This window comes from Kogia breviceps, chromosome X (assembly GCF_026419965.1).
Source record: "Kogia breviceps isolate mKogBre1 chromosome X, mKogBre1 haplotype 1, whole genome shotgun sequence".
NCBI classification, from domain to species: Eukaryota; Metazoa; Chordata; class Mammalia; order Artiodactyla; family Physeteridae; genus Kogia; species Kogia breviceps.
In genome coordinates this window covers 113,913,715-113,936,385 of record NC_081330.1, presented here as the reverse complement: position 1 = coordinate 113,936,385, position 22,671 = coordinate 113,913,715, and the positions used below count along the sequence as shown (strand labels likewise).

General features: G+C 39.5%; 1 protein-coding gene across 2 annotated transcripts in view; it reads left to right on the top strand.

The window, feature by feature from the left end:
- Window positions 1-22,671, top strand: part of POLA1 (DNA polymerase alpha 1, catalytic subunit) — a 294,285-nt gene that overhangs the window by 112,326 nt on the left and 159,288 nt on the right. For both annotated transcript variants that reach the window (XM_059050625.2, XM_067022985.1), the window contains 6 exons: window positions 5,051-5,083; window positions 5,828-5,920; window positions 7,147-7,352; window positions 9,576-9,708; window positions 16,519-16,650; window positions 20,995-21,169. In XM_059050625.2, coding sequence (XP_058906608.1) covers window positions 5,051-5,083; window positions 5,828-5,920; window positions 7,147-7,352; window positions 9,576-9,708; window positions 16,519-16,650; window positions 20,995-21,169 — 772 coding nt within the window. The remainder of the gene's footprint in view (window positions 1-5,050; window positions 5,084-5,827; window positions 5,921-7,146; window positions 7,353-9,575; window positions 9,709-16,518; window positions 16,651-20,994; window positions 21,170-22,671) is intronic.

Below are 22,671 nucleotides of genomic sequence, written 5' to 3'. Positions count from 1 at the left end.
TAGAAGATTCCCATTTTGTTTAGTTTCTGCATCAGATATCAAAGTGGGTTTCTTGTTAGTACAAACTACTATAATAGAAGTATGCTTTTGGAGTAAGAGCTTGAAATTTTATTTTTTTTAACTGTGGGAAGTTGGTGTTTTCTCTCTCATTTAGTATTAATAAGTACTGTTTGGGACTTCCCTGGTGGCACAGTGGTTAAGAATTTGCCAGCCAATGCAGGGGACACGGGTTCGATCCCCGGTCGGGGAAGATCCCACATGCCACGGAGCAAGTAAGCCCGTGCCCCACAGCTACTAAGCCTGTGCTCTAGAGCCCGCGAGCCACAACTACTGAGCCCACGTGCCACAGCTACTGAAGCCTGTGCGCCTAGAGCCCGTGCTCTGCAACAAGGGAAGACACCACAGTGAGAAGCCTGCGTACCGCAACAAAGAGTAGCCCCCGCTGGCTGCAACTAGAGAAAGCCTGCGCACAGCAATGAAGACCCAACAGAGCCAAAAAAAAAAAAAAAAGGCACTGTTTTAGTCTGTAATACCATCTAAAATCATTTTATAACCTTTGAATGCATGCATGGCAAGACACTAGTATTCTGTTCTAACAAAAAATAAAGACCCTGGCCTTGTTAGGAGAACCTGTAACCACACACCTCAGTCGTAGTTGGTCTTAGGTGGCTGCTGTTGTTAATCCTGGCGCGACAAACATGCTTTGTTCTTAGTAAACCGCATCATGGGTGTGTTCCTGAACACATTATTTTCTTTCGGAAGCAATTTTTTGAAATACACTTCACATTTCCTTTTTAGTCCCCACCATCCTTCCCCAGTCTTCAGAGGCTCAGACTGGGGCTAAAACACCTTTTCGTGTTATTTTAATGACTGCTCTCCCCACCCCCAGCCCCACTCCTTTCCTGTTTCCCCCTCCTCTTTTCCCCCAGCGGCACTGCTCTGCAAAGCCTGCAATGATTGATATGATGGCAGTGCTGTCATTCTTTTTAACCAAAAAAAAGTCATTTTTGTTCTAGTTATTTTAATAGAGTCCCATTAAAGATGTATTGCTGACTGAAATACCGGCATGAAGGGCTCTCGCTGAGCTGAGCCCAGGAATTAAGAAGTCAGGAAATCGGCTGCTGCATTGCAAGAGCCTTGTGTGACACCGAATCTCCTGATTGGGGAGATCATTACTGCTATTATGACTCGACTTGCGTAGGAATTTTAAATTCCATCTGAATGTCAGTAATAACCCTCTTAGCAAATTATCCTGAATAAAATCACGAAGGCATTTTATATAATAGGTGTTGAATTACTGGATAGATTTGCTAATTAAATACTCTTTGTTCTGCTGCAGTTGACATTACAGGGTAAGATCTTGAACAATTATTCTCAACAGCTGTACTTTGTTAAGGGAAAAATTAACCACAAAGTTTATTTTTTTACACTTGAAGTTGGCAGATTTTTGAAATGTGCTTGAAAAAATTCCATCATCCAATTGGTAATGAGTAGATAAATATGCAGGTGTTGCTGTGAAATCAGATAACTGCAGACTGGCTTATTAATGAATTTAGCAAGTCTTTATAGCCCTGTGTTCTAGCTGCTGGCACTTAGAAAGTGATTTTCTGTCAGAATGGGTAGCTTTAATATTAGGCTTGTCACTTTGAAGTGAACTTATGAACGGTTACCTTGTAATCACTGTACCTTGTGTCCAATAGACCTTTCAGGATACCTGTGGCTTTTTTTTTAATGCATTCCCTTAATGGGGAAAATATCTGTAATGTATAGGTTTTTGATCGTTGGCTTCCAGATCATTCATGTGGTATGGGCCTTTTAACAAGGCAGTTAGACACAATGAAAAGAAAATGAGACCTAAGGTCCAGCTTCCAGATCAAGCTGTTGATTAGCTGTGTTACTTTGGGCAAAATCGTAAAGCCTAGTTTTCCTCATCTATAAAATGGGGTTTATAATACCGCCTACTCCTCAGGATTATTCATTCAGCATTCTACAAATATTCATTAATAGCTACCATGTACCAGGGCCTCTGCTAGATAATAAGAGTTTGGTAACCCACAGGAAAGATGGTGGTTAAAAGTATTGTCAGAAATTGATACAACCTCTGTGGAGACCTGTTTGGCTATGTTTATCCAAAATGTAAAAACACACAACCTTTGATCCAATAAGCCCTCTTATAGGAGTTTATCTCATTCCTGGCAGATTGGCAAATTACACGTATGTAAGGATTATTTATTAAAGTGTGTTTATGAAGGTAAGGATTAGGAACCACCTGCGTTCATTAATAGAGCACTAGTTAAATCATGCTTGAGTCATACAATGGAATACTATGTAGTCATTAGAAAAAGAATAAGGCAGCTCTTATGCAATAATCTCTAAAATAAAGTATTAGGTGAAAAAAGCAGTTGCAGTATGTATAGTCTTTATAGTTTGCGTAGTTTTCTCTCATTTTTTGCAAAGCATCCCCTGAGAGGTTTCTGCCACCAAAGGGGAACTCATTTTAGTAGCAGCCCTCAGATTGTGCGTGGAAATGGTTGTGAGGACAGCAGGAGGGTGGGTGGTGGATCTGAAAGGTGAACGTTGCCACTTCATGTTGGAGGTGCACTCAGGGATGACATAGTAGGTTTGGTTCACAGTGCAAAAGGCGAGCAGAAGAAATCCGTTAGTGCATATGTGGAATTAGAGTCAAAGGTTGACAGATTGCTCCTGAGGGGATATATTTAGCAGGGAATGCTTACCTTGTGGGGTTGTCCGTTGTGATGAGGAAAGCCAAGCCTAGCAAGGTGGAAGGGGCAGAGGGTGAAGAGAACTCGTGGTAAGTAGCTTTGTCCTCACTGTGATTAACTTGACTTGGGTTGATCTCATTATTGGCCCTTTCCCAAAGGAATTGTCAGGTATTCTCCCACAGTGCATTTCCCTGTAATTTATATGTTAAGAAATGAAGATGAATTGGAGGAGAGTGAATTTTTTTATGAGTTAACTGGATTTTCGTGTCTAGTAGAAGAGTGATTGGGATTACTGCGAGACCTATCATTCAACTAGCCAATAGTTTTTCGAGTGCCTGTTGGATGTGAAGCGCAAACATGTGCTCTGACCTCCAGGAGCTTGTGGTCTAGTTGGGTAGGGGACAAACTGTCAGCTAAAAACTGTTTCCAGGGCCTTCTCTGGCAGTCCAGTGGTTGGGACTCCGCCTTCCAGTGCAGGGGTGCAGGTTCAATCCCTGTTTGGGGAGCTAAGATCCCATATGCCTTGCGGCCAAAAGGCCAGAACATAAAACAGAAGCAATATTGTAACAAATTCAATAAAGACTTTAAAACAATGGTCCACATCAAAAAAAAAAAATCTTAAAAAAAAACCTGTTTGTAGAATGGGATTACCATGATTATCTTAGTCCAGTGGCCCTTAACCCTGCCTGCCACATAAGATTAATCTTGAGAGCTGCTTAAAAAAAATTGCTGGGGCCAGGTCTTGGCATTTTTTTAAAAGATCCCCAGGTGATTCCATTGTACAGCCACTGTTGAAACCATTGGTTAGCCTGATCAGTATTCACCACCCCCAGGGCAGGTGAAGGTCTTCTTTCCCAAGAACATATGACACTGAACTCATGCTCAACATTGGGAGACAGTACTACAGAGGAGGCGGGGCAATGGAAATGGAACGTAAGGGGTAGATATAAAAGATACTCTAAGGCCAGGATTTACAGGGATCTGTAATATAAAGGACAAGAAGGACAGAAACAACACCATGACGTTTGAGTTTAGTTGACAAGAAAGACTCTTGGAGGTAGGAAAAAGAAATATAAATGAAGTAAATCTTCTACCTGGGTCATTGGAAGAGTGACTTCTGGTTTAGTTTGATGCTTTGAAAGATGGATGCTTGTCTAGAAGCAATAGCATGCAGTGACTCAGGCCCCACGCTCTGGAGTCAGAGCGCCTGGGTTCGTAACTTGGCTCTGTCACTTACTAGGAGAAATTAATTCTCTTCCCTTTGTTTTTTGCATCTAACAAATAACGGTATTAATAGTGGCTGTCTTGGGGCCCTTAGAGAATGAAATGAAGAAATGCGTGAGATGCTCATCGCAGAGCATCTTGCCCATATATGTTACACATACACACGTATACTGAGTGCTGAGGATGTTGTATTACTCCTTTGAAGAGGCCTTCATTTGTAAAATATGTTTTACTTCTGATTTAGTCCAAGATAATTTATGTCTGTTTTTATTTACAACTACATTATAAACTGTATGCCTCTAGTCTTACACCTGCATAGGCCTGGGGACAGACCTACCTACAGATACTATCTACTATATATGTTTGTCTTTATTTACTGAATGTTTATTGAGCCCCACCTTTGCACTGGGCACTGTACTAGCTCCAGGGGTATATAGTAAAGATCTACATATATTTTTTTAACTTTTTTATTTTTTGTGGTACGCGGGCCGCTCACCGTTGTGGCCTCTCCCGTTGCGGAGCACAGGCTCCGGACGTGCAGGCTCAGCGGCCACAGCTCACCGGCCCAGCCGCTCCGCGGCATGTGGGATCCTCCCGGACCGGGGCACGAACCCGCGTCCCCTGCATCGGCAGGCGGACTCTCAACCACTGCGCCACCAGGGAAGCCCCTAACTTTTTAAATTAAGATCCTGAATACCCTAAGAATTGCTAGATTTGAAATGCTTGGTCAAGCTTTTTTTTAAGCCATGTAGTTCTACTTAAATATTGATAGCAAGAATAGTTTGCCTTTATGCCATATTATAATAGGACATTTTATTCATATTTATTAAAGATAGATCTTTACGTAGATCTGCTTACATAGATCTTAAATAGATCTTTACAGCAAATCTGCTCACGTATCTCTGCCTGAGATTCAGTGTAGAGGCAAACTGATTTTTAGATTACATTGATGATGTTGTTTTGAGGGTTATAGTTCGAAAACCATCAAGAGCTTTAAAAATATATGGGAATGACAAATCATTGGCTTACCTATCTCTGTCAGCATATATTTAGGTTTTTGTAATTATATAATGCATTAATCTTGACTTTTTTATTTCATTTAGATTTTGATGCATACGAAAGAGATGGTACAGAAGGTAATGCTGAGCATTTTCATCATGCAGTGATTCTTAGATATCATACCTGGTGACGTTTTTGTATTCAAGGAAAATTGTAACCCAGACTGGAAATGGCTTCTTAGGATGCCTAGTTTATGTTTATAATCCCTCCTAATGGATTATAGCCTTTTTCTTTTACTAACACTGATACGATCTAGCCGCTGCTTGAAGCCTATATGTGAGTGTTTCTAGCAAATTAGTAACAGTGCTAATTAGAGCTTACTTCCAGGCCTTTATGTGCTTTATGTATGTGCTCTAGTGTTGTTTGTTATGATCGATTTTTTTGACACTTCATATTCTAGTAAATACTGTTTGAAACTGTTAAGAATTTAATATGGATTTGTGCCCCTGAATTGAAATAACCCATTTTGTTTCTGCTTCATAAATTGCCACGACCACTAAGCATGTGGGACGGTGGGTATATATAGACCCCCCCTTTCATAGTCTCTTATCTTTTTGAAACTAGATACTTCCCCTGCCACTCCACTCTCTGTTGTAAGAAAATTAGGGAGATTTTCTTAATGTGGCAGTGCTTGCCTTTCTGGTTTATTGGGGCTTAGTCTTTGATTGTGCAGTGACAATGTGGTCAAGAAGAAACGTAAACTCTTGAAAAATTATCCAGAACCTGTAGTTTCTATAATATGGAAAGTCTTGAGTTTCACTGGGTGCATGTTGGTCACAGTGTTTTTGTTGTTAACTTTTATAATGTTTGCTTTTCATTAGATGAATCTTGAAGTTATTTATGGAGATACGGATTCAATTATGATCAACACCAATAGCACCAGTTTGGAAGAAGTGTTTAAATTGGGAAACAAGGTGAGATAATTTTATAAAATTATCTGTTTTAACCTGCTTTTGTGAATTCTGTTTCTAACATGGAACTTCATAAATTCCAGTTTCTGTACATCTGTGTCCTTCTGAAAATAATAATAAACTTAGTGCCTTCGATTCTTCATCCTCTGTTGTATTTCTTAACCTCTACTCCAGTTGTTTGTTTTGAGGGCAAAATTCAAAGGAAATTGGTTTTTCCTTAAGTGATGGATATGTTACACCTTTGAAAACAGTCTATTTAGTAAGTTTAAGATGTGACCACATTAGTACCTATCACATTGTCATTCATAAGGAAAATTATGTCTCTAGTAGTATTGAGATACATTTTATACAGTGATAGATATGGATAAGTACCTACCAACATATATACATATATCTATAATTTTTACAGGAGTACTTAAAATATATTCGAAAAGTCAAAGGGACATTTACAAGTAATCATTTGTAGCCTCCTAATTACAGTTCCCAATTAGCAAGTGCTTTTTGAGCACTTGTTATGTTAAGATATTGTCCCAATAAACTAAAACTAAGGTACCATCTTACAAGCTAACAGCTTCCTGCCTTTCCTCCCTAAAATGCTTGAAATTTGAACTGTAGTCTTTACTTAAGAGCAAGCTTGACATATTGTACTCATTGGACCTTGAAAAGTTGTGCATTTTCCCTAGAGGTGATGGTCTGTGCCATGACCCTATCAATAAAGAGCAGGTGGCTGTTTCATTTATTTGTTCAGCAGGTAGTTATTTGCTTAAAGTCAAGGTTCTATGGGAGGTACAGGGAGATCTTAGACATTATTTTAATAGTCATAGTTTTACTGGCCATGTATCTAGTTTTTGGACTATCTAATCTCTGATTCAGTAGTTTGAAGGTAAGTACTTATGCATTTAATTTTTAGATTCCAAAAAGAGTATTTCATAATCTTCATAAATTTCCTTGGGCTGACACTGCCAATTTTGTCTTTTGGTTGTGTGGGATGATATAGTTATATTATTGTCTCTTTGTTTATCTTTGTATCTGTTTTTGTCCCTGTGCTTTTTCAAAGTTCTTGCATCATACCAAACATAACATCGTGTTCTATATAACCTGAATAAATGCCTTCTAGTCTTATGTGACTTCTAGTTTTGTTTAGATGAACTCTTGGGAATTTGTAGCATGTTCATCTTCTCCCTATTAGATGTTTGAGAAGCTAGCATTAATGGTTGAAATTTTCACAGGTGAAAAGTGAAGTGAATAAGTTGTATAAACTACTTGAAATAGACATTGATGGTATTTTCAAGTCCCTGCTACTGCTGAAGAAAAAGAAGTACGCTGCTCTGGTTGTTGAGCCAACATTGGATGGGAATTACATCACCAAACAGGAGGTGAAAGGATTAGATATAGTTAGAAGAGATTGGTGTGATCTTGCTAAAGACACTGGAAAGTGAGTTCAGTTTTCATTTTTGCTTTTGTTGTTTGTTTTCAAAAAAACCGAAGCATTAACGGTGTGGAGAACACTTTGATTCTGCCAAGGACAAGGACATGACTTATTTTTTGTTATTGTTATCATTGCATATTAACAGTTCTTACTGATTTGGAGTGGAATTTTACAGATGGGTTAAAACTTAGAGAAAGCTGGGCTTCCCTGGTGGCACAGTGGTTGAGAGTCCGCCTGCCGATGCAGGGGACACGGGTTCGTGCCCAGGTCCGGGAAGATCCCACATGCCGCGGAGCGGCTGGGCCCGTGAGCCGTGGCCGCTGAGCCTGCGCATCCGGAGCCTGTGCTCCGCAACGGGAGAGGCCCGCGTACCGCAAAAAAACAAACAAACAACAACAAAAAAACCCACAAAAAAACCCCAAAAGAACCAAACTCGCTCAGTAAGAAATGCTTGCTGGGGCTTCCCTGGTGGCGCAGTGGTTGAGCGTCCACCTGCCGATGCAGGGGACGCGGGTTCGTGCCCCGGTCTGGAAAGATCCCACGTGCCGCGGAGCGGCTGGGCCCGTGAGCCTGCGCGTCCCGAGCCTGTGCTCCACAACGGGAGGGGCCTCAACAGTGAGAGGTGCCGCGTACGGCCAAAAAAAAAAAAAAAAGCTTGCTGTAAGATGCATCTTATGAGTTTTAACTCATGGTGAGGGTAAGCCTTCACATTTTAGATGCTTACAGAGTTGGGTTCATCAGTGTTGGCTTGTTTTTGTTTTGCTTTGCTTTACTGTTTCTTTTAGGATGTGCAGTGTGTTGTGCTCCTGAATGTTCCTAGTGCCTCCTTAGGGCCGTAACTGTTAAGGTGTCCCTATGTTGTGGCTTAAAATGTTCTGGGATTCAAAGTGGGCCATGGTGTGAGACTTTGTTCCCACCCATATCATTTGTGTGTAAAGCTTCTTACTAATCTCAGGTGAATTTAAGAGCTAGTTCTCAAATACTGTATGTACCTCAGAAATAATAAATGTCATGACCAACCCCTTAGTTTTACATCTGGGACTGAAGGTTGTGATAATAAGACCTATTTGTTTGTTTTTAGGGTCACATTAATTTAGAAAGCACCCATTTTAAAAAGACGAATCCTTAGGTAGTTTATATACCATCTTTCCAGATAATTCGTTTTTGTGAACCTGAACAGTTGTGAAAATAGAAGGACTTTTTTCTTTAAAGTGAAATTTAAAATTAATTTTAGTAGTGCTGAATGTCAGCATTTTTTACTTGTATTCCAGTCTTCCTCTTGCTTTCAAGTTGGGAGATTGAGCATTTGTTGCTTCTGCAAAACTACTCTTGATTAGGCAAAGTTGATCATCTGAGTATGGGTCACTGTTAGCCTTTTATGAAATACAGTTTTTGAAATGCTTCATTGCCCCCAAATGTACTCAAAGATGAAACTACTTTGTATAGACTGTCGATTAGAGTATTCTCTTCAGCTTTGTGTTTTCTAAGAAAAGATGCATCATAATAGAAGTAAATTTCTCTGAGTTAGAAATGTATTAGTAATTAAAGCTATACAAATGTTTTTGTCAGGGTTCTTTTTCTGACAAATTATAATGCAGCTGTCAAACCCTCGCTCTGCATTTTCTCAGAAATGGATAAAATATTGGCTTCCTTACTCCTTTTCTTTTTTTCTCTTTTTTTGGGGGTCTGATAGAATAACATGAAGCTTTTGTGGCATAGCAATATGGTTAGAGAACACTGAAAAATATAATAAAGCTGAAGAAAGAAAACTTGGGAATCTTTGAGTTTTAAAAAATTTGCATAAAGAACTTTATATTCCTACTTTCCTAGCTTGTAGTCTTCTCAGGCAGAGATAATATCTTGGTGCTTTATGAGAGTAGAACACAACTGCTTGTGAATTTTTGTAATTGCATAAAAATACGATGGAACTCATACCGCTCTCTGTACACACGCAATGGGAAGCCTTAGCTGCCACGTTAAAAAAAAAAAAGCGGTGGGGTGGGGGGCTGGTCTGTGTGTTTAAGGGCAAACCTGATGTTCCAAGGTTGATAAACCTTTGACAGAGTTAATGTTAGAAAACAAATAGTAATGGGCTTTTGGACATTAACTGTCATGTTAGCTTTTAGTATGGCTCTTGTCCACATGTTAGTCTAATGGCATTTATCTTCCTTTCTCTCCTTTATTAATAAAGTATGATACTAAAAAATCAATCCCTCTCTTTTTTTGCAGCTTTGTCATTGGCCAGATTCTTTCGGATCAAAGCCGGGACACTATAGTGGAAAACATTCAGAAGAGGTTAATAGAAATTGGAGAAAATGTGCTAAATGGCAGTGTCCCAGTGAGCCAGTTTGAAATTAACAAGGTAAATGTAGCATTTATTGCTGAATGCAGCTGCTGCCATCTGTTTTTCTCCTCCTTCAGATAGTTGAAAAACCACCTCATCCTTGGAATTGAAATAAATTCCAGCTAGTGATGAAAGCTGCTTAACGACTATCTCACAGACTGCGCGTTAGCATACCCACTCTTCCTCGCCCAGCCACTGACACTACCCTGTCTGCAGTTGGGGCCTTCTCTCTCCGTTCCTCTCGGAAGCCACGTGTCCAGAGGTTCTATGGAGTGATGTAGTTGATGTTTCAGGGACTTGGGAGTATCGCCTTCTTCATAGTCGTCCTGAGTTACAGTTGTTTGGGGGGCAGGCCTGTAAGCTTAGACAGAGAGAGCGTGTGTTTGTGTAACTTTACAGAAGGTGATCCTTAGGGGTACTTATAATCAGAAGGCGTTTTTAGACGTTGTTATTTAGAATTAAGGTGGTGCCAGCACTTTCTGTATTTTCAAAGCACTTGTGCTTTTTTTTAAAAAAAACTATATATATAGCTTCTCTTTATGGATAGACTTAGTTGTTGAAAATAGAGAATATTTTTTCTTACCTGATTTGAAAAAGAAAATCTTGGTTTCCCTAAGTGCTGTGTAGTACAAGATGTTAGGTTATAGATTTCTTTTTTTCCATTTAAACAGAGTATCCTTACATATTCCGGAGGTAATTTTGCAGATACCATTTTACCCGTTTTGTGATACATAAATTTTGTTGTCAAAACTCATACTAAAAAGAATTTTAATGAAACAGAATCTAATGATGGCATTAAATGGAAGTTTTAGAATTAAAACTTGTTCTTAATACCCCTGTGCTAAAGTAATGTTAGTCATTTTTGCACATTACCTTACTCTTCAAAACAGTTTTACATGGTAGCAATTACAGTGTATATTATTTTGAGATTCGTTTTCACTTAACATATACAGATTTTCCCACATTTCTGTATTAACCTTAAAAATCATTATGTTAATCTTATATTTCACTGCTACATCTTTAATTAAAATTTTTGCTTGATTATTACATTATTTATTTTTGCTATTGTTAATAACTGTATTGAACACCTTGTTCATATGTCTTTTTTAAAAATTACTATATGATCTTTTAAAAATACATTTATTTATTTATTTACTTTTGGCTGTGTTGGGTCTTCGTTGCTGTGTGCAGGCTTTCTCTAGTTGTGGCGAGCGGGGGCTACTCTTCATTGCGGTGCGCGGACTTCTCATTGTGGTAGCTTCTCTTGTTGCGGAGCGTGGGCTCTAGGTGTGCGGGCTTCAGTAGTTGTGGCTCACAGGCTGAGTAATTGTGGCTCGTGGGCTCTAGAGCGCAGGCTCAGTAGTTGTGCACGGGCTTAGTTGCTCCGTGGCACGTGGGATCCTCCCGGAGCAGGGCTCGACCCCGTGTCCCCTGCATTGGCAGGCAGGTTGTTAACCACTGTGCCACCAGGGAAGTCCCCATTTGTCTTTTTGCTTTTGGATGAATTACTTTCTTTTAGATTCCTTGAAGTAAAATATTTGAGTCAAAAGATTTGAGTATCTGTGTGGCTCTTGTCAAACTGCTTTGTAAAAGAGTGATACTAATTGATAATAACAAAATGTGTGCACCAGTTTCACCACAGATTTCCTTGTACTATACAAGTGACATTTCATTGGTGATAATATCATCGGTGATATTTAAATAAAACATTGCTACCATAAATGGATACGAAACAGTATTTTACCGCTGGATTTAATTTGCATTTCTTTGATTCCTGGAGAGAATGAATATTTTCTGTGAGTTATTCTTACGATTTGTATTTATTCTTAGTTAAGTCATTTGTTTCCTACTCCTTAACCGTGATGTTTTTAATGTCACAAAAGACGGCATTCATTTATACCTGAAAAGCACAAATAAGTAGAAATAAGTAATATAAGAGGACATGTGCCTTGACACTAGCTCTTCACTTTACGTGATGCACTGCATGCCTGTTGGCGTGGAATCACTTGGGACATTGGAAAGTGATTTCCTTTCAGATTTTGTTTTGTCTCTTTCTCAAAAATTTGCATCAGTAAGAATTACTATTTCAGTCTTGCTTTGATCGATTTTTGCATCAGTTCTGCAGATTGAATCCCTGACACTGTCTACCTTCTTAGAAATGTGAGTCCTCTGTTGCACGGGGTTCCAGGCATGAATTTGGAAGGCTGAGTCCAAACAGGACCACATTATTGGCAAAAGAACACTGAGCACGTGTCCTCTAGGGTAGTGGGCCCAGCCGGTCATCTCCTCCTGTGGGTGATGGCACAGCGTTACTAGTGTGCAGAGAAACCTAGCCGTATGGACACACTGACCATCTCTGAGTTCTCAGGAACATTGTGCAGTCTTGCTATTTTGAAGTTTTTATTATCGAAAATTTAAAACTTATACAAGGGATTTCCCTGGTGGTGCAGTGGTGAAGGATCCTCCTGCCGATGCATGGGACACAGGTTTGATCCCTGGTCTGGGAAGATCCCACATGCTGAGGAGCAGCTGAGCCCGCGAGCCGCAACTGCTGAGCCCACGTGCCACAACTGCTGAAGCCCATGCACCTAGAGCCCGTGCTCCGCAACAAGAGAAGCAACCACAACGAGAAGCCTGCACACCACGACGAAGAGTAGCCCCCGCTTGTTGCAACTAGAGAAAGCCCGCGCACAGCAGTGAAGACCCAACACAGCCAAAAATAAAAAAATAAATAAATTTTTTTAAAAAACTTAAAGAAAAGTAAAGAGAAAGAGCATCATGAACCCCCATGTAGCCATCACTCAACTTCGATAGTTATCAACTTAAAGTGACATTTATTATTACTAACAATACTAGTTAATAATTAGTGTGATTCGGGATGTGCATATATTTTCATGTGGCAGAATTGAAACCGACTGTCTTTGTATTCTCCATTTCACTTGGCATAGTAGCTGGCAAATAATCTTTGTTCAGTGAGCATTAAAAGAATTCCTTTGCCTGTTTAATCATCCATTCATCAAACATGGAGTACTTATGTGCACAGTGCTAGATTCTGGGATATAAAGTAGAATAAGCAAAACTTGGTTGGTATTTTCAAGATGTTAATGGTCTAGCAAAGATATTTACTGTCACGTGCTCTTATACTTTTTTAAGTAAAGAAGAAGAATTTCTTCAGTGTCGATGAAAGTAGAGTCAATTCTGATGAAAGGGCTCTCTATATCATAGTTATTCCTGTGTCAGTTTACATTAAGCTTTTTATATATCAAGGGTGTGACTGTCTTAATTAACATTTGTCTGAATACCTGTACTGTTTAAAACTTGTGAGTAAATCAGTATTTACATTTTGTCACTTGCAAAGGAGAGTGGAATAGAAGAGTCCATTTATGTGACTAGTTGTGGATGGTTTTATGATAAGATATAGATTAGGTTAGATTAGATTAGATTGATTTGTGGGTATTGGTGGGCTTGAAAATGGGAGGTTAGCATAGGGTGGAGGGGTGAAGTGGTGAGATTTACCTTTGTGGAGATTTAAGCCCTTGTTGCCAAAAGCAACTGAAAAACACTGTGTGTGATTTTTCTGAACTGCCGCAATTTTAGCTTAAATATGTTTCATAAAGTAACACAAAATACTTCACAGCTGATTTGTATAGCCCTGGCTAACTTGAGCCTAAACCACCAGGAAGCATTTTTTGAAAAATCAAGCCTTCTGAAACTAGGCTGTAAAATCCCCAAATAGTCCCAATCTAATAATTGGAAAGTATGTCAGATGAAATTCAGAATTTCTTAACATTGCACTGAAGTATAGTCAATTGAAGACGATAACGGTTTTCTTAAGTAGAGTTATATTGATTAAAATTTCTATGTAGTATTAACCGTCCAAGTCAATCAAGACTTCGCATAATGCAGGTTTGAGAAGATTTAAATACTTAGAGAGGCTTCTAGGCACTCTTCTACACTGAGTGTATGATTTAGAAAGTGTACAGAGCAGGGGGGATGTGCAGCCATGTTTGAAGACCTGCTTTATTCTACTACAGTAGTTCTCAAATTTCCTGATCTCAGGACATTTTCACACTCTTAAAATAGTTGGGGATGGCAAGAGCTTTTGTTTATGTAGCTTATGTTGATATTTACTGTTAGAAATTAAAACTGAGAAGTTTTAAAAGCATTTATTAGTTTATTTAAAAATATCAGTAAGCCCATTATATGCTTACAAAAATAAAAAAATTTTTAAATTAATGAATTTATTTTTGGCTGTGTTGGGTCTTCATTGTTGCGCGTGAGCTTTCTCTAGTTGCAGCGAGTGGGGGCTACTCTTTGTTGCGGTGCTTGGGCCTCTCATTGTGGTGGCTTCTCGTCGCGGAGCGCGGGCTCTAGGCGCGCGGGCTTCAGTAGTTGTGGTTCGTGGGCTCAGTAGTTGTGGCTCGCGGGCTCTAGGCGCACAGGCTTCAGTAGTTTTGGCACGCGGGCTCAGCAGTTGTGGCTTGTGGGAAGTAGTTGTGGCGCACGGACTTGGTTGTTCTGCGGCATTTGGGATCTTCCCGGACCAGGGCTCGAACCCATGTCCCTTGCATTGGCAGGCGGATTCTTAACCACTGTGCCACCAGGGAAGTCCCACAAAAATAAAATTTTTTCATGAAAAATAACTATATATTTCAAAACAAAGAAAAATTAGCCAGAGGAATGGTGTTATTTTGCAATTTTGGAAACCTTGTTAACGTCTAGTTTAGTAGAAGATATCCGCGTTCTTATATCTGCTTGTGCATCCAATCTGTTGTGATGTGTGGTGTTGGTTGAAGCATAGGAAGAAAGGCAAGTTTCACACAAATATGTAGTTGGAGAAAGGAGAAGTATTTCAGTAATTTTTAAAGATAGTTGTGTGTATTCTTCTTTGATTCTACCCCAGTACTCTATAAGTGGTATTGTCTTCAAGGTTGTTTGTATTGTGGAAATAGGAAACCATATCAATGAACTTTTCATACTCTTACATTAAAATCTTTTCATCTGTGCGGTGCTTTGAATGGATCTTTTACCCATGTGTGATGTTACACCCTTGTAATTTATTAAATTTTGGTTCCCTGAGTTTTACAGATCTTCCAAAATATTGATACATTTCATTGTATATTAACAAAAACCACATTTTAAAATATTCCTACTCATCAGAAGAGTCTTTAAGTATTGGAAAGCTGTCAAGCTCACAGGAGTGGAAACAGAATTTCCAAAATTCTGATTTGTGCTTGATCGCTTCAATATTATCATAGGCAATATATACTGTCAGGTGTTTTCCTTGAAGTGGCAGGCTCGCTTGTTTCTTTTTGAGTGATTGTCTGCCAAGTACTCAAGTTAGAATAACAGTAGTTGGCCTGCCATCCTTTCAAATAAAAGTTGGGTAGAGAAAGGCAGCTAGTTTAGCTTGCAACTCAAATAGTTGCACAGATGCATTTCCTCGAGCATCCTTCGTTCTCGAGTATACTGTAGATGTGCCTTGTGCATACTTCCCATTTTGTCACACAAAATATTAGCTTTCTACTCAAGGGTCAAGAACTTAAACTGTGAGCGTGTCATGGTGACGAATACAATGAGTATTAGTGCAGTTTGGTGCTGCTGCCCAGGTTCATGTTTATAAGGCATCAGCACCTTTACTGACCTTTGTTTCCGTATCCCCAGTGCACATAGTATTATTAGGAAAATAGCTTTGACTTCTCCACCCCCTGAAAGGGTGTCGCTAACCCCCAGGGGTCTGCAGACCACACTTAGGTGATCTAGACATGGAGCACACCCTATTCCCGGTCCTTCCTCTTGTCTTTTGAAACCCACCCCTTCCCTTTGTGCATATTAAGTTCCAGTCCAATAGACTGCATTTTTTTTCTCACCTCCTGCTTTTAACTTTTGCCTTGTCCCTCTGCTTGAATGTTCTTGCCCCGTCATTTTTTCTTAAAATCTATTTTTTCCTTCATGTGCCAGTTCGTTTTTTTCTTCCATGATTTCTGCTCTCAGATGGTAGCAATCTTTGCCTCTCTAAATTCTCCATAACACTTAGTCTACCACTCCCTTCTGGCACATGTAGCTTATTTTAGAGAGTTTTTTTTGTGGAATGGGGAATCATCTGCTAATGGCAGGTGACTTAGGACCAGTGACTATCTTATTCATCTTGCAGTACTTTACAGTGCTTGAACTTAGTGAATTATTGCAGAGTGAGGGAAATAATTTCTTCTGCAAACGTTTGGTTGCTACTACACACCAAGAATCGTTCTGAGCCCCCTGAATGCAGCTGTGGGCAAGGCTGACGTGTTCCTTCTCTCGTGGGGCTTACTTTCTGTTAAAAACTCAGTCACTCTGCCTTTGGAGAGCTTAAATTGACAGTGTGAGTAAATCCAGTGATTTCTGGTGCCTTAGGGATTTATTTAGGCTCGAGAAGCCTTTGAGAAACAGATCATTAAGTCAGAGTAACCGTTATCCATCCGTCTTAACTAATCAGTTAATTCAGTGAGAGAATTGCAGACATTAGGAGGAACTCTAAGGCTGCACAGAAGACTGAATTCACAGTCTTAATCTTTATATCCAGGTATTCTGTGCCATGGCCCAGAAACTCATGTTTCTTTTTTTTTCACGGTTATATCTGGTCATATTAGTTACTAAATGAAGGAGAGAGGAGCCTTGAGGATAGAACGTCTGAAGATCCTGTGGCAGTGTTTTCTGCATACAGCTTCTGTCATTTTTATGTTTACGTGGCTGGTGTGATTCTAGCAGAGATATGTTTAGTGTATATCCGTGTGAGAAAGGTTGTATTTTAAAGTTTGGGGCTTTTTGTTCCCTCTTTTTCTCTTTTAGGCGTTGACAAAGGATCCCCAGGATTATCCTGATAAAAAAAGCCTACCTCATGTACATGTTGCCCTCTGGATAAATTCTCAAGGAGGCAGAAAGGTGAAAGCTGGAGATACTGTGTCGTATGTCATCTGTCAGGTAAAACTGTCATAATAAATAAGACTTACACCAATTCCGAGCCCATAGTAAAATCCATCTCTCCATGGTGTCTTATTGAGTGCTCTTCCAAATAATTGATGCTGTAAAGAGAGGGTTTAGTCTTGGCTGGTTTTGCAGCATTTAAAAACATTAGTCAGAGGTATGACATTTTATTAAAATTTTTATAAAACATTCGAGACTAGTGTTTTGGTTGTACATTTTATTAAAATTTTTATAAAGCATTTGAGACTAGTGTTTTGGTTGAGTGAAATTACTTTGGTGAGACAGGTATATAACAGTAGCTGCTGTTTCAATCTGAAATTAACTTGAATGAAAGTGTCTTCCAGTTTGCTTGTATATCCAGCAGTAGTCCTTTATCATTCTTTTTGCAGCGGTTTCCATTCTGAATATTATTCTACCAAAAGAGAGTAAATGCATTTTTTGCTAGCCTGTTCAAATAATTACTTGAAAAAAAATACGAAATGCATGGTTATGGAGAAAGGTGAGATGTCCTAAAAAGATACCTTATGAAGAAAACACAGATTATCTAACCAGGTCCTTTTTTCTTTTCTTTTCTTTTTTTGTTTTTTGAGTGGAAGGGGCCTAGAACCCACCTCTTGTCTTCTCCCTGTTCCATGAGATACCTCTCAGGAACCTCTAGGTCTTCTGGAACAGTTTTAAACCGCTGACCAGTTTCTTTTGAGAGTACCATGCCTCTAACAGTTAGAAATAGGGAGAAAGGGTAGAACAGAAGAGGGTTTTGGTTTTGTGTGGGTTTTTTTTTTTGTTTTTAAAGCACTTAATTCCAGTCGGAACAAAGGAGGGGTCTCATCCCTTCTCCCTGCTTAAAAAAAAAAAAGTCAGAGTCAAAGCCTCTATCCAAATTCTTTACAGTTACTATGGTGTTGTCTGTTTACCAAAAGGCATCATTCATCTCAATACGACTGTTCTTTTTAATTAATTAAATATTGCTTTTTGTTATTACAATAAAAAAAAAAAATTAGGTAAGCCCTAAACTTCAGTGCAGTGTGATTGATCTTTGTCAAAGTACAGTCAATGTGGTTTGCAATCAGAGAGCCTTTTCAAACTGTAGACGTCGTCTGCTAGTATCTGCTTGGTACTGTAGATGATGCACATAACAAATGATTTAAGTACATGGACAGGAATCAGCACTTGACTCTGTCTCCCTCCTAGGGTTACCCTTGATTAAGAACTGTTACAGAAAGCCAATTCCTGCAGGAAAATATTTCCATAAATGTCTGACTTGCTCAAGCCCTTAATGTGCTTTGCATATTGCCTCTGACAAGTCTCATCTCAAAAAAAACAATTTTCATATTATGCAAATAAAGATTTGGTAAATAGGCTAGGTTTTTTTTTTTTTTCACTTAGGTATTCACATACATGGAAGAGCTGTTAAGATTATTAATGACAGGAGCAGATGGCAACATACAACTTTGAAAAATTATATAGGTTTTCTGAAATAGCATCTAAAAGTGAAATCAAGCCACAATTATGTTTTGGCTAAACCTGGAATGGAGATGTATGGTCCTATGATCAATGTGTTTCAAAGGTCAAGCTTATATTCCTTGTTGTCTGAATATTGAGGTCTTTTGATTTCTTCTTCTTGGGTCTTACTGATATAAGAAAAGCTCAAAATGCTGATGCTAAATCCAATTTGATGGATTTTTCAACCCTTTTCCCATTCGACTGGTGCTGGGTGTTAACTTATTTGCTTGTTAAGAGAGCAGTTCATGTTTCTTTTATTGATTTATTCTTCTAACTGTATCCCAGGAAAAGCTGTAGGACTTTAATTTGCCTTTGTCCCCCAGCAGTGGGACATGCCCACTTTCAGCATGTTTGGTAACCAAAGCTGCCTACTTCTTTTGCTTTTAAGCACTCAGGTTATTCTTCCTCTTTCCTAACGCAATTATATTTTTAGAATACGATTCTCAAAATGTATGATGACACATTTTTAGGAGAACTATTTGCTGCTCTAAGCAAAGGTGCCCTCCAAGAATAACCTATCTCCTAAACAGGTTCCTTTTTGTTTAAAGTTTACATTTTGAATATAGTACTCTACTTATAACTTATTCAGACTATAAGTTCAGTTGAATTCAGAGAGTAATGTTTGTGGTATGTAATTTATATTATAGTTCATAGTCTTATTAAACCATGTGAATTATTTGCTGAGATCTTAAATCAACTTCCACTTGTTGGTTAAGTTTTAAATCCTTAATTATTTAACTTTCATTGGACATAATTTTCATAAGGCATGCCTTTAACATAATTGTTTTAAAGGCCCCACTTGTCACCTGTTAAAACTTTTTTTCCATTGGTTTCCTACTAAAGATGACCGCATAGTTTTGAATGAATTGTCTGTATCTGGTTGTCTCTGTAAAGTAAGTACTTTGAGAAGTTCACAAATTACTATATGGGCACTTCAAGGAAGACCAGCATTGCTTCTCAGTCTATTTTTAAAGGTGTATGGGGTGTGTTTTTGCATATACCATGGGTTTGAGAATTAGGTCTTTGAGGGATATGTCTTATGTTACAGCCTAAATGTTTTCCCAACGTAACACAGGAAAACCTGTCATCTTACCAGTTCTTTTGAATTTAGTCATGTTTGAGCTCAGATGTTTTCACATACAATAAGAAATATGTTTGGGAAAAACTTTTTCAACTGAGAATATGCTTAGAACTTTTTCAACTGTTTTTTTACAGACATGCCTGACATGAGAACATCTAATGATATATTGGAAAGTAACTCAAGGGTCATTTTTTAAAAAATAATAATTTGCCTCTACAAATTTTGTTTTTATTCTTTATTAAAGATTTTTAAACTCAACATTACTATCATCTTAAGGACAGACCAGTTTCGAAAAAAACCTACAATTCTATAAATCAGTCAGATTTCATGTGTTTGTTAAAAGGCAGTCTGAATATAGTTGTGGTGCATAAAGACACTGCCCAAGGATTTTTCACACTCTTTTTGTCACTGGCTGTCACCTTACTCTCATCTAACAAATGAAACTTCTAAACAGGCAACAATTAAAGTTGATTAATTCTGCCTAATTTCTTTTACTGTATCGTGAAGTCCTGAAAAATAATTATAAGCAAGTCTTTTAATCTGAGGTTTGCTTCCTTTCTAGTTGTTTCATTATATCTTAGCATAGGTAGAACCTAGTTGATAAACATCCCAGTTTGTTTCCATCAGGAGCCTGGCCAGAGAAAGAGGCCACTGCTTCCAGTTTGTGGTAAGACAACAGTATGAAAGGTTGCCTCTGCTTTGGGCTGGGCACTGAGCTGAGAAAGGGACAGATTGTAGCAGGATTGAAAGAGTAGGATTCACATTATAATCAGTTTTGCAGAGCAGCTGAGCACTGTGAATAGTTAAAATTTACGAATCTGAATAATAAATTCTGTTGTTGCAGACAAGAGGAAGAGTGGAGCGAGTTGTTGGATGTTGGTCCAGTAGAGTGATGGGTTTTCGATTCACAGATGATGATGACATCACCCACAGGGACTGTATATGGGCCAGTTATATAGCGTTTCACAACTTTTACTTTTAGACAGTAAAGAGAAGAGGACGGCCTTGAAAAGAGGCTCTCTGGCCCTTCTTCCTTTCCTTGAGGAAGAGCCGCGTAAACAGCGCAAAATGGCATGCCCTTCCAGTGGCCAAATAGTTTGCTCCTAGAGCACTCTACCCCACCAAGGCAACTTTCTTAATTTTACTCTTACCTATTATATCTTGTACGTAAGTTACTGCTCTTGGGTTTTGTGTGCTGGTCTCTTCCCCTTGCTCATTTGCTTCTCAGTGATACATACAGCTCTCATTGAGAGATATTGCCCCCCCCCACAGACACACACCCTGTCTTTAAGATGATAATACGACTAGAATTCTCGCAAGGAGGGATTGAGTTAACATAATAAAAGGGTCACACATTTTTTTGTCGTGACTCCTAAAAGGCCTTTGTTATCAAGTCTTCCCTGTGTGTTTCTGTGATATGGCAGGTGGAATTGTTTAACCTAGTCGTGCCATCTTGTTGGTTTTGAGTTTCAACAAAAAATAGAACACAACACATGCTGGATTTACATTCCTGGACAGCGGGCGAGTCGTTCTCCTTGATCTTCCTCCTGTTGGGTGCATATGAAATGTTCACCAATAGGTCAGAGGACTTCTCGGTGTTTGGAATTGAATACATCAAGTTAGAACTGTTGTCCGAAAGGATTTCGTGGTGTTTGGAATTGAATGTATAAAATTTGAATTGCTGTCCCTCTCTTTGTCCAAGCAAGTACTCGCGATTGAATTTCTCACAACTTTACGTGTACTGTGTCCTCTTGTAGGATGGGTCAAACCTCAGTGGGAGTCAGAGGGCCTATGCACCCGAGCAGCTGCAGAAGCAGGACAGTTTAAGCATTGACACCCAGTACTACCTGGCCCAGCAGATCCACCCAGTTGTGGCTCGAATCTGTGAGCCAATAGATGGAATTGATGCTGTCCTCATTGCAACGTGGTTAGGTAAGTGTCCCGAACTCACATAGCCCCTTGCCGGGCAACAGCAGCCCGTGCGCTCATCCCTTAACCATCAGGAGCCCTGTTGAGAGATACGGTACTATGTCAAGCACCTCTTTGTTTGTAGCTGAGCATTTATTTTTGTGGTTATTTGGTTAATGTCTGTCTCCCCTCCTATATGAACCCCACAGGCTTGCTACCTCTGTGAGCACATGCCTGCTCCAGGGTAGGCTCTGCGTCAGCAGGTGATGAGTAGGGAGAGAGAGAGGCGGCAAAAGGAAGGATAAGAGAAGATTTTCGGTGCCCTCCTAGTCTCTGAGCATACATTGTTGTTGCTATTTTTTTTAATTTATTTTTAAAAATTTATTTATTTTTGGCTGCGTTGGGTCTTCATTGCTGTGCGCGAAGTTGCGGCGAGTGGGGGCTACTCTTCATTGTGGTGGCGTCTCTTGTGCAGCACGGGCTCTAGGCATATGGGCTTTAGTAGTTGCAGCACGTGGGCTCAGTAGTTGTGGCTCGTGGGCTCCAGAGCGCAGGCTCAGTAGTTGTGGCGCACAGGCTTAGTTGCTCCGCGGCATGTGGGATCCTCCCGGACCGGGGCTCGAACCCGTGTCCCCTGCATTGGCAGGTGGATGCTTAACCACAGCGCCACCAGGGAGGTCCCTACATCGTTGTCACTTTAATCAGTGAACTTCACTTAATAAGAAGATTCATTGTATCTTGATTATTGTTTGCTCTTGTCTCAGTCTCTAAATGTGTTTTTGTATGGAGTGAGAATACACAGCTTTTTTAACATTAAAACGTTTAACTTGTTGTATTCGATTCCTTTTGAGTATCCTGCTCTCGCTTTTAAAAATTCTTCTAAAACTGGACTCATTATCTTCTAGGAATTAGTCGATTCCTAATTTCTCATCACTCTGGAGGTGCCAGCCAACCCTGCAAGCTCATTGTTTCTCAGACTTTTTGCCAGGTCACCAGATGGTCATCTCTTGCTTAGAAATGTATTTCATAACCAGCCCTGATTTCCTTTCTAGATGACCAGCATGTTGAGAGTTACATTGCTTTAAGTTCTCTGCTCTCTATCCCATTGTACACAAAGATGAATATTCTTAGAATAAGTGCCTAATAAAGTCCTTGGCTGACTCCTCACTGTCTATAAGTCCAGTTGCCACTGACGTCTTACAGTCTCTGATTTCGGCAGTTATAGACTAACTTTCTAGCTCCAACCTGTATTTCTAGCCTGACTTCTTATTTAGTGTACTCAGGGTCCCCTAAGTGTGGCATTGCTAAATCTCTCCATGCTTCATGGAAAATCCTCCTCCTCTTCTCATTGAATAAGTCTGGCTTAAGACACGGGCTTTGGCATCATAGGGATCTGGGTTCAAACGCTGCTTCTGTCGCTCACGTGCTCTGCGGCTTTGGCAAGCCTCTGAAGCTTGGTCTCAGCCTTGGTTTCTAGAGTTGCTCTGAGGGAGCGATTACTGATACATGTGAGATGCTCTGCACAG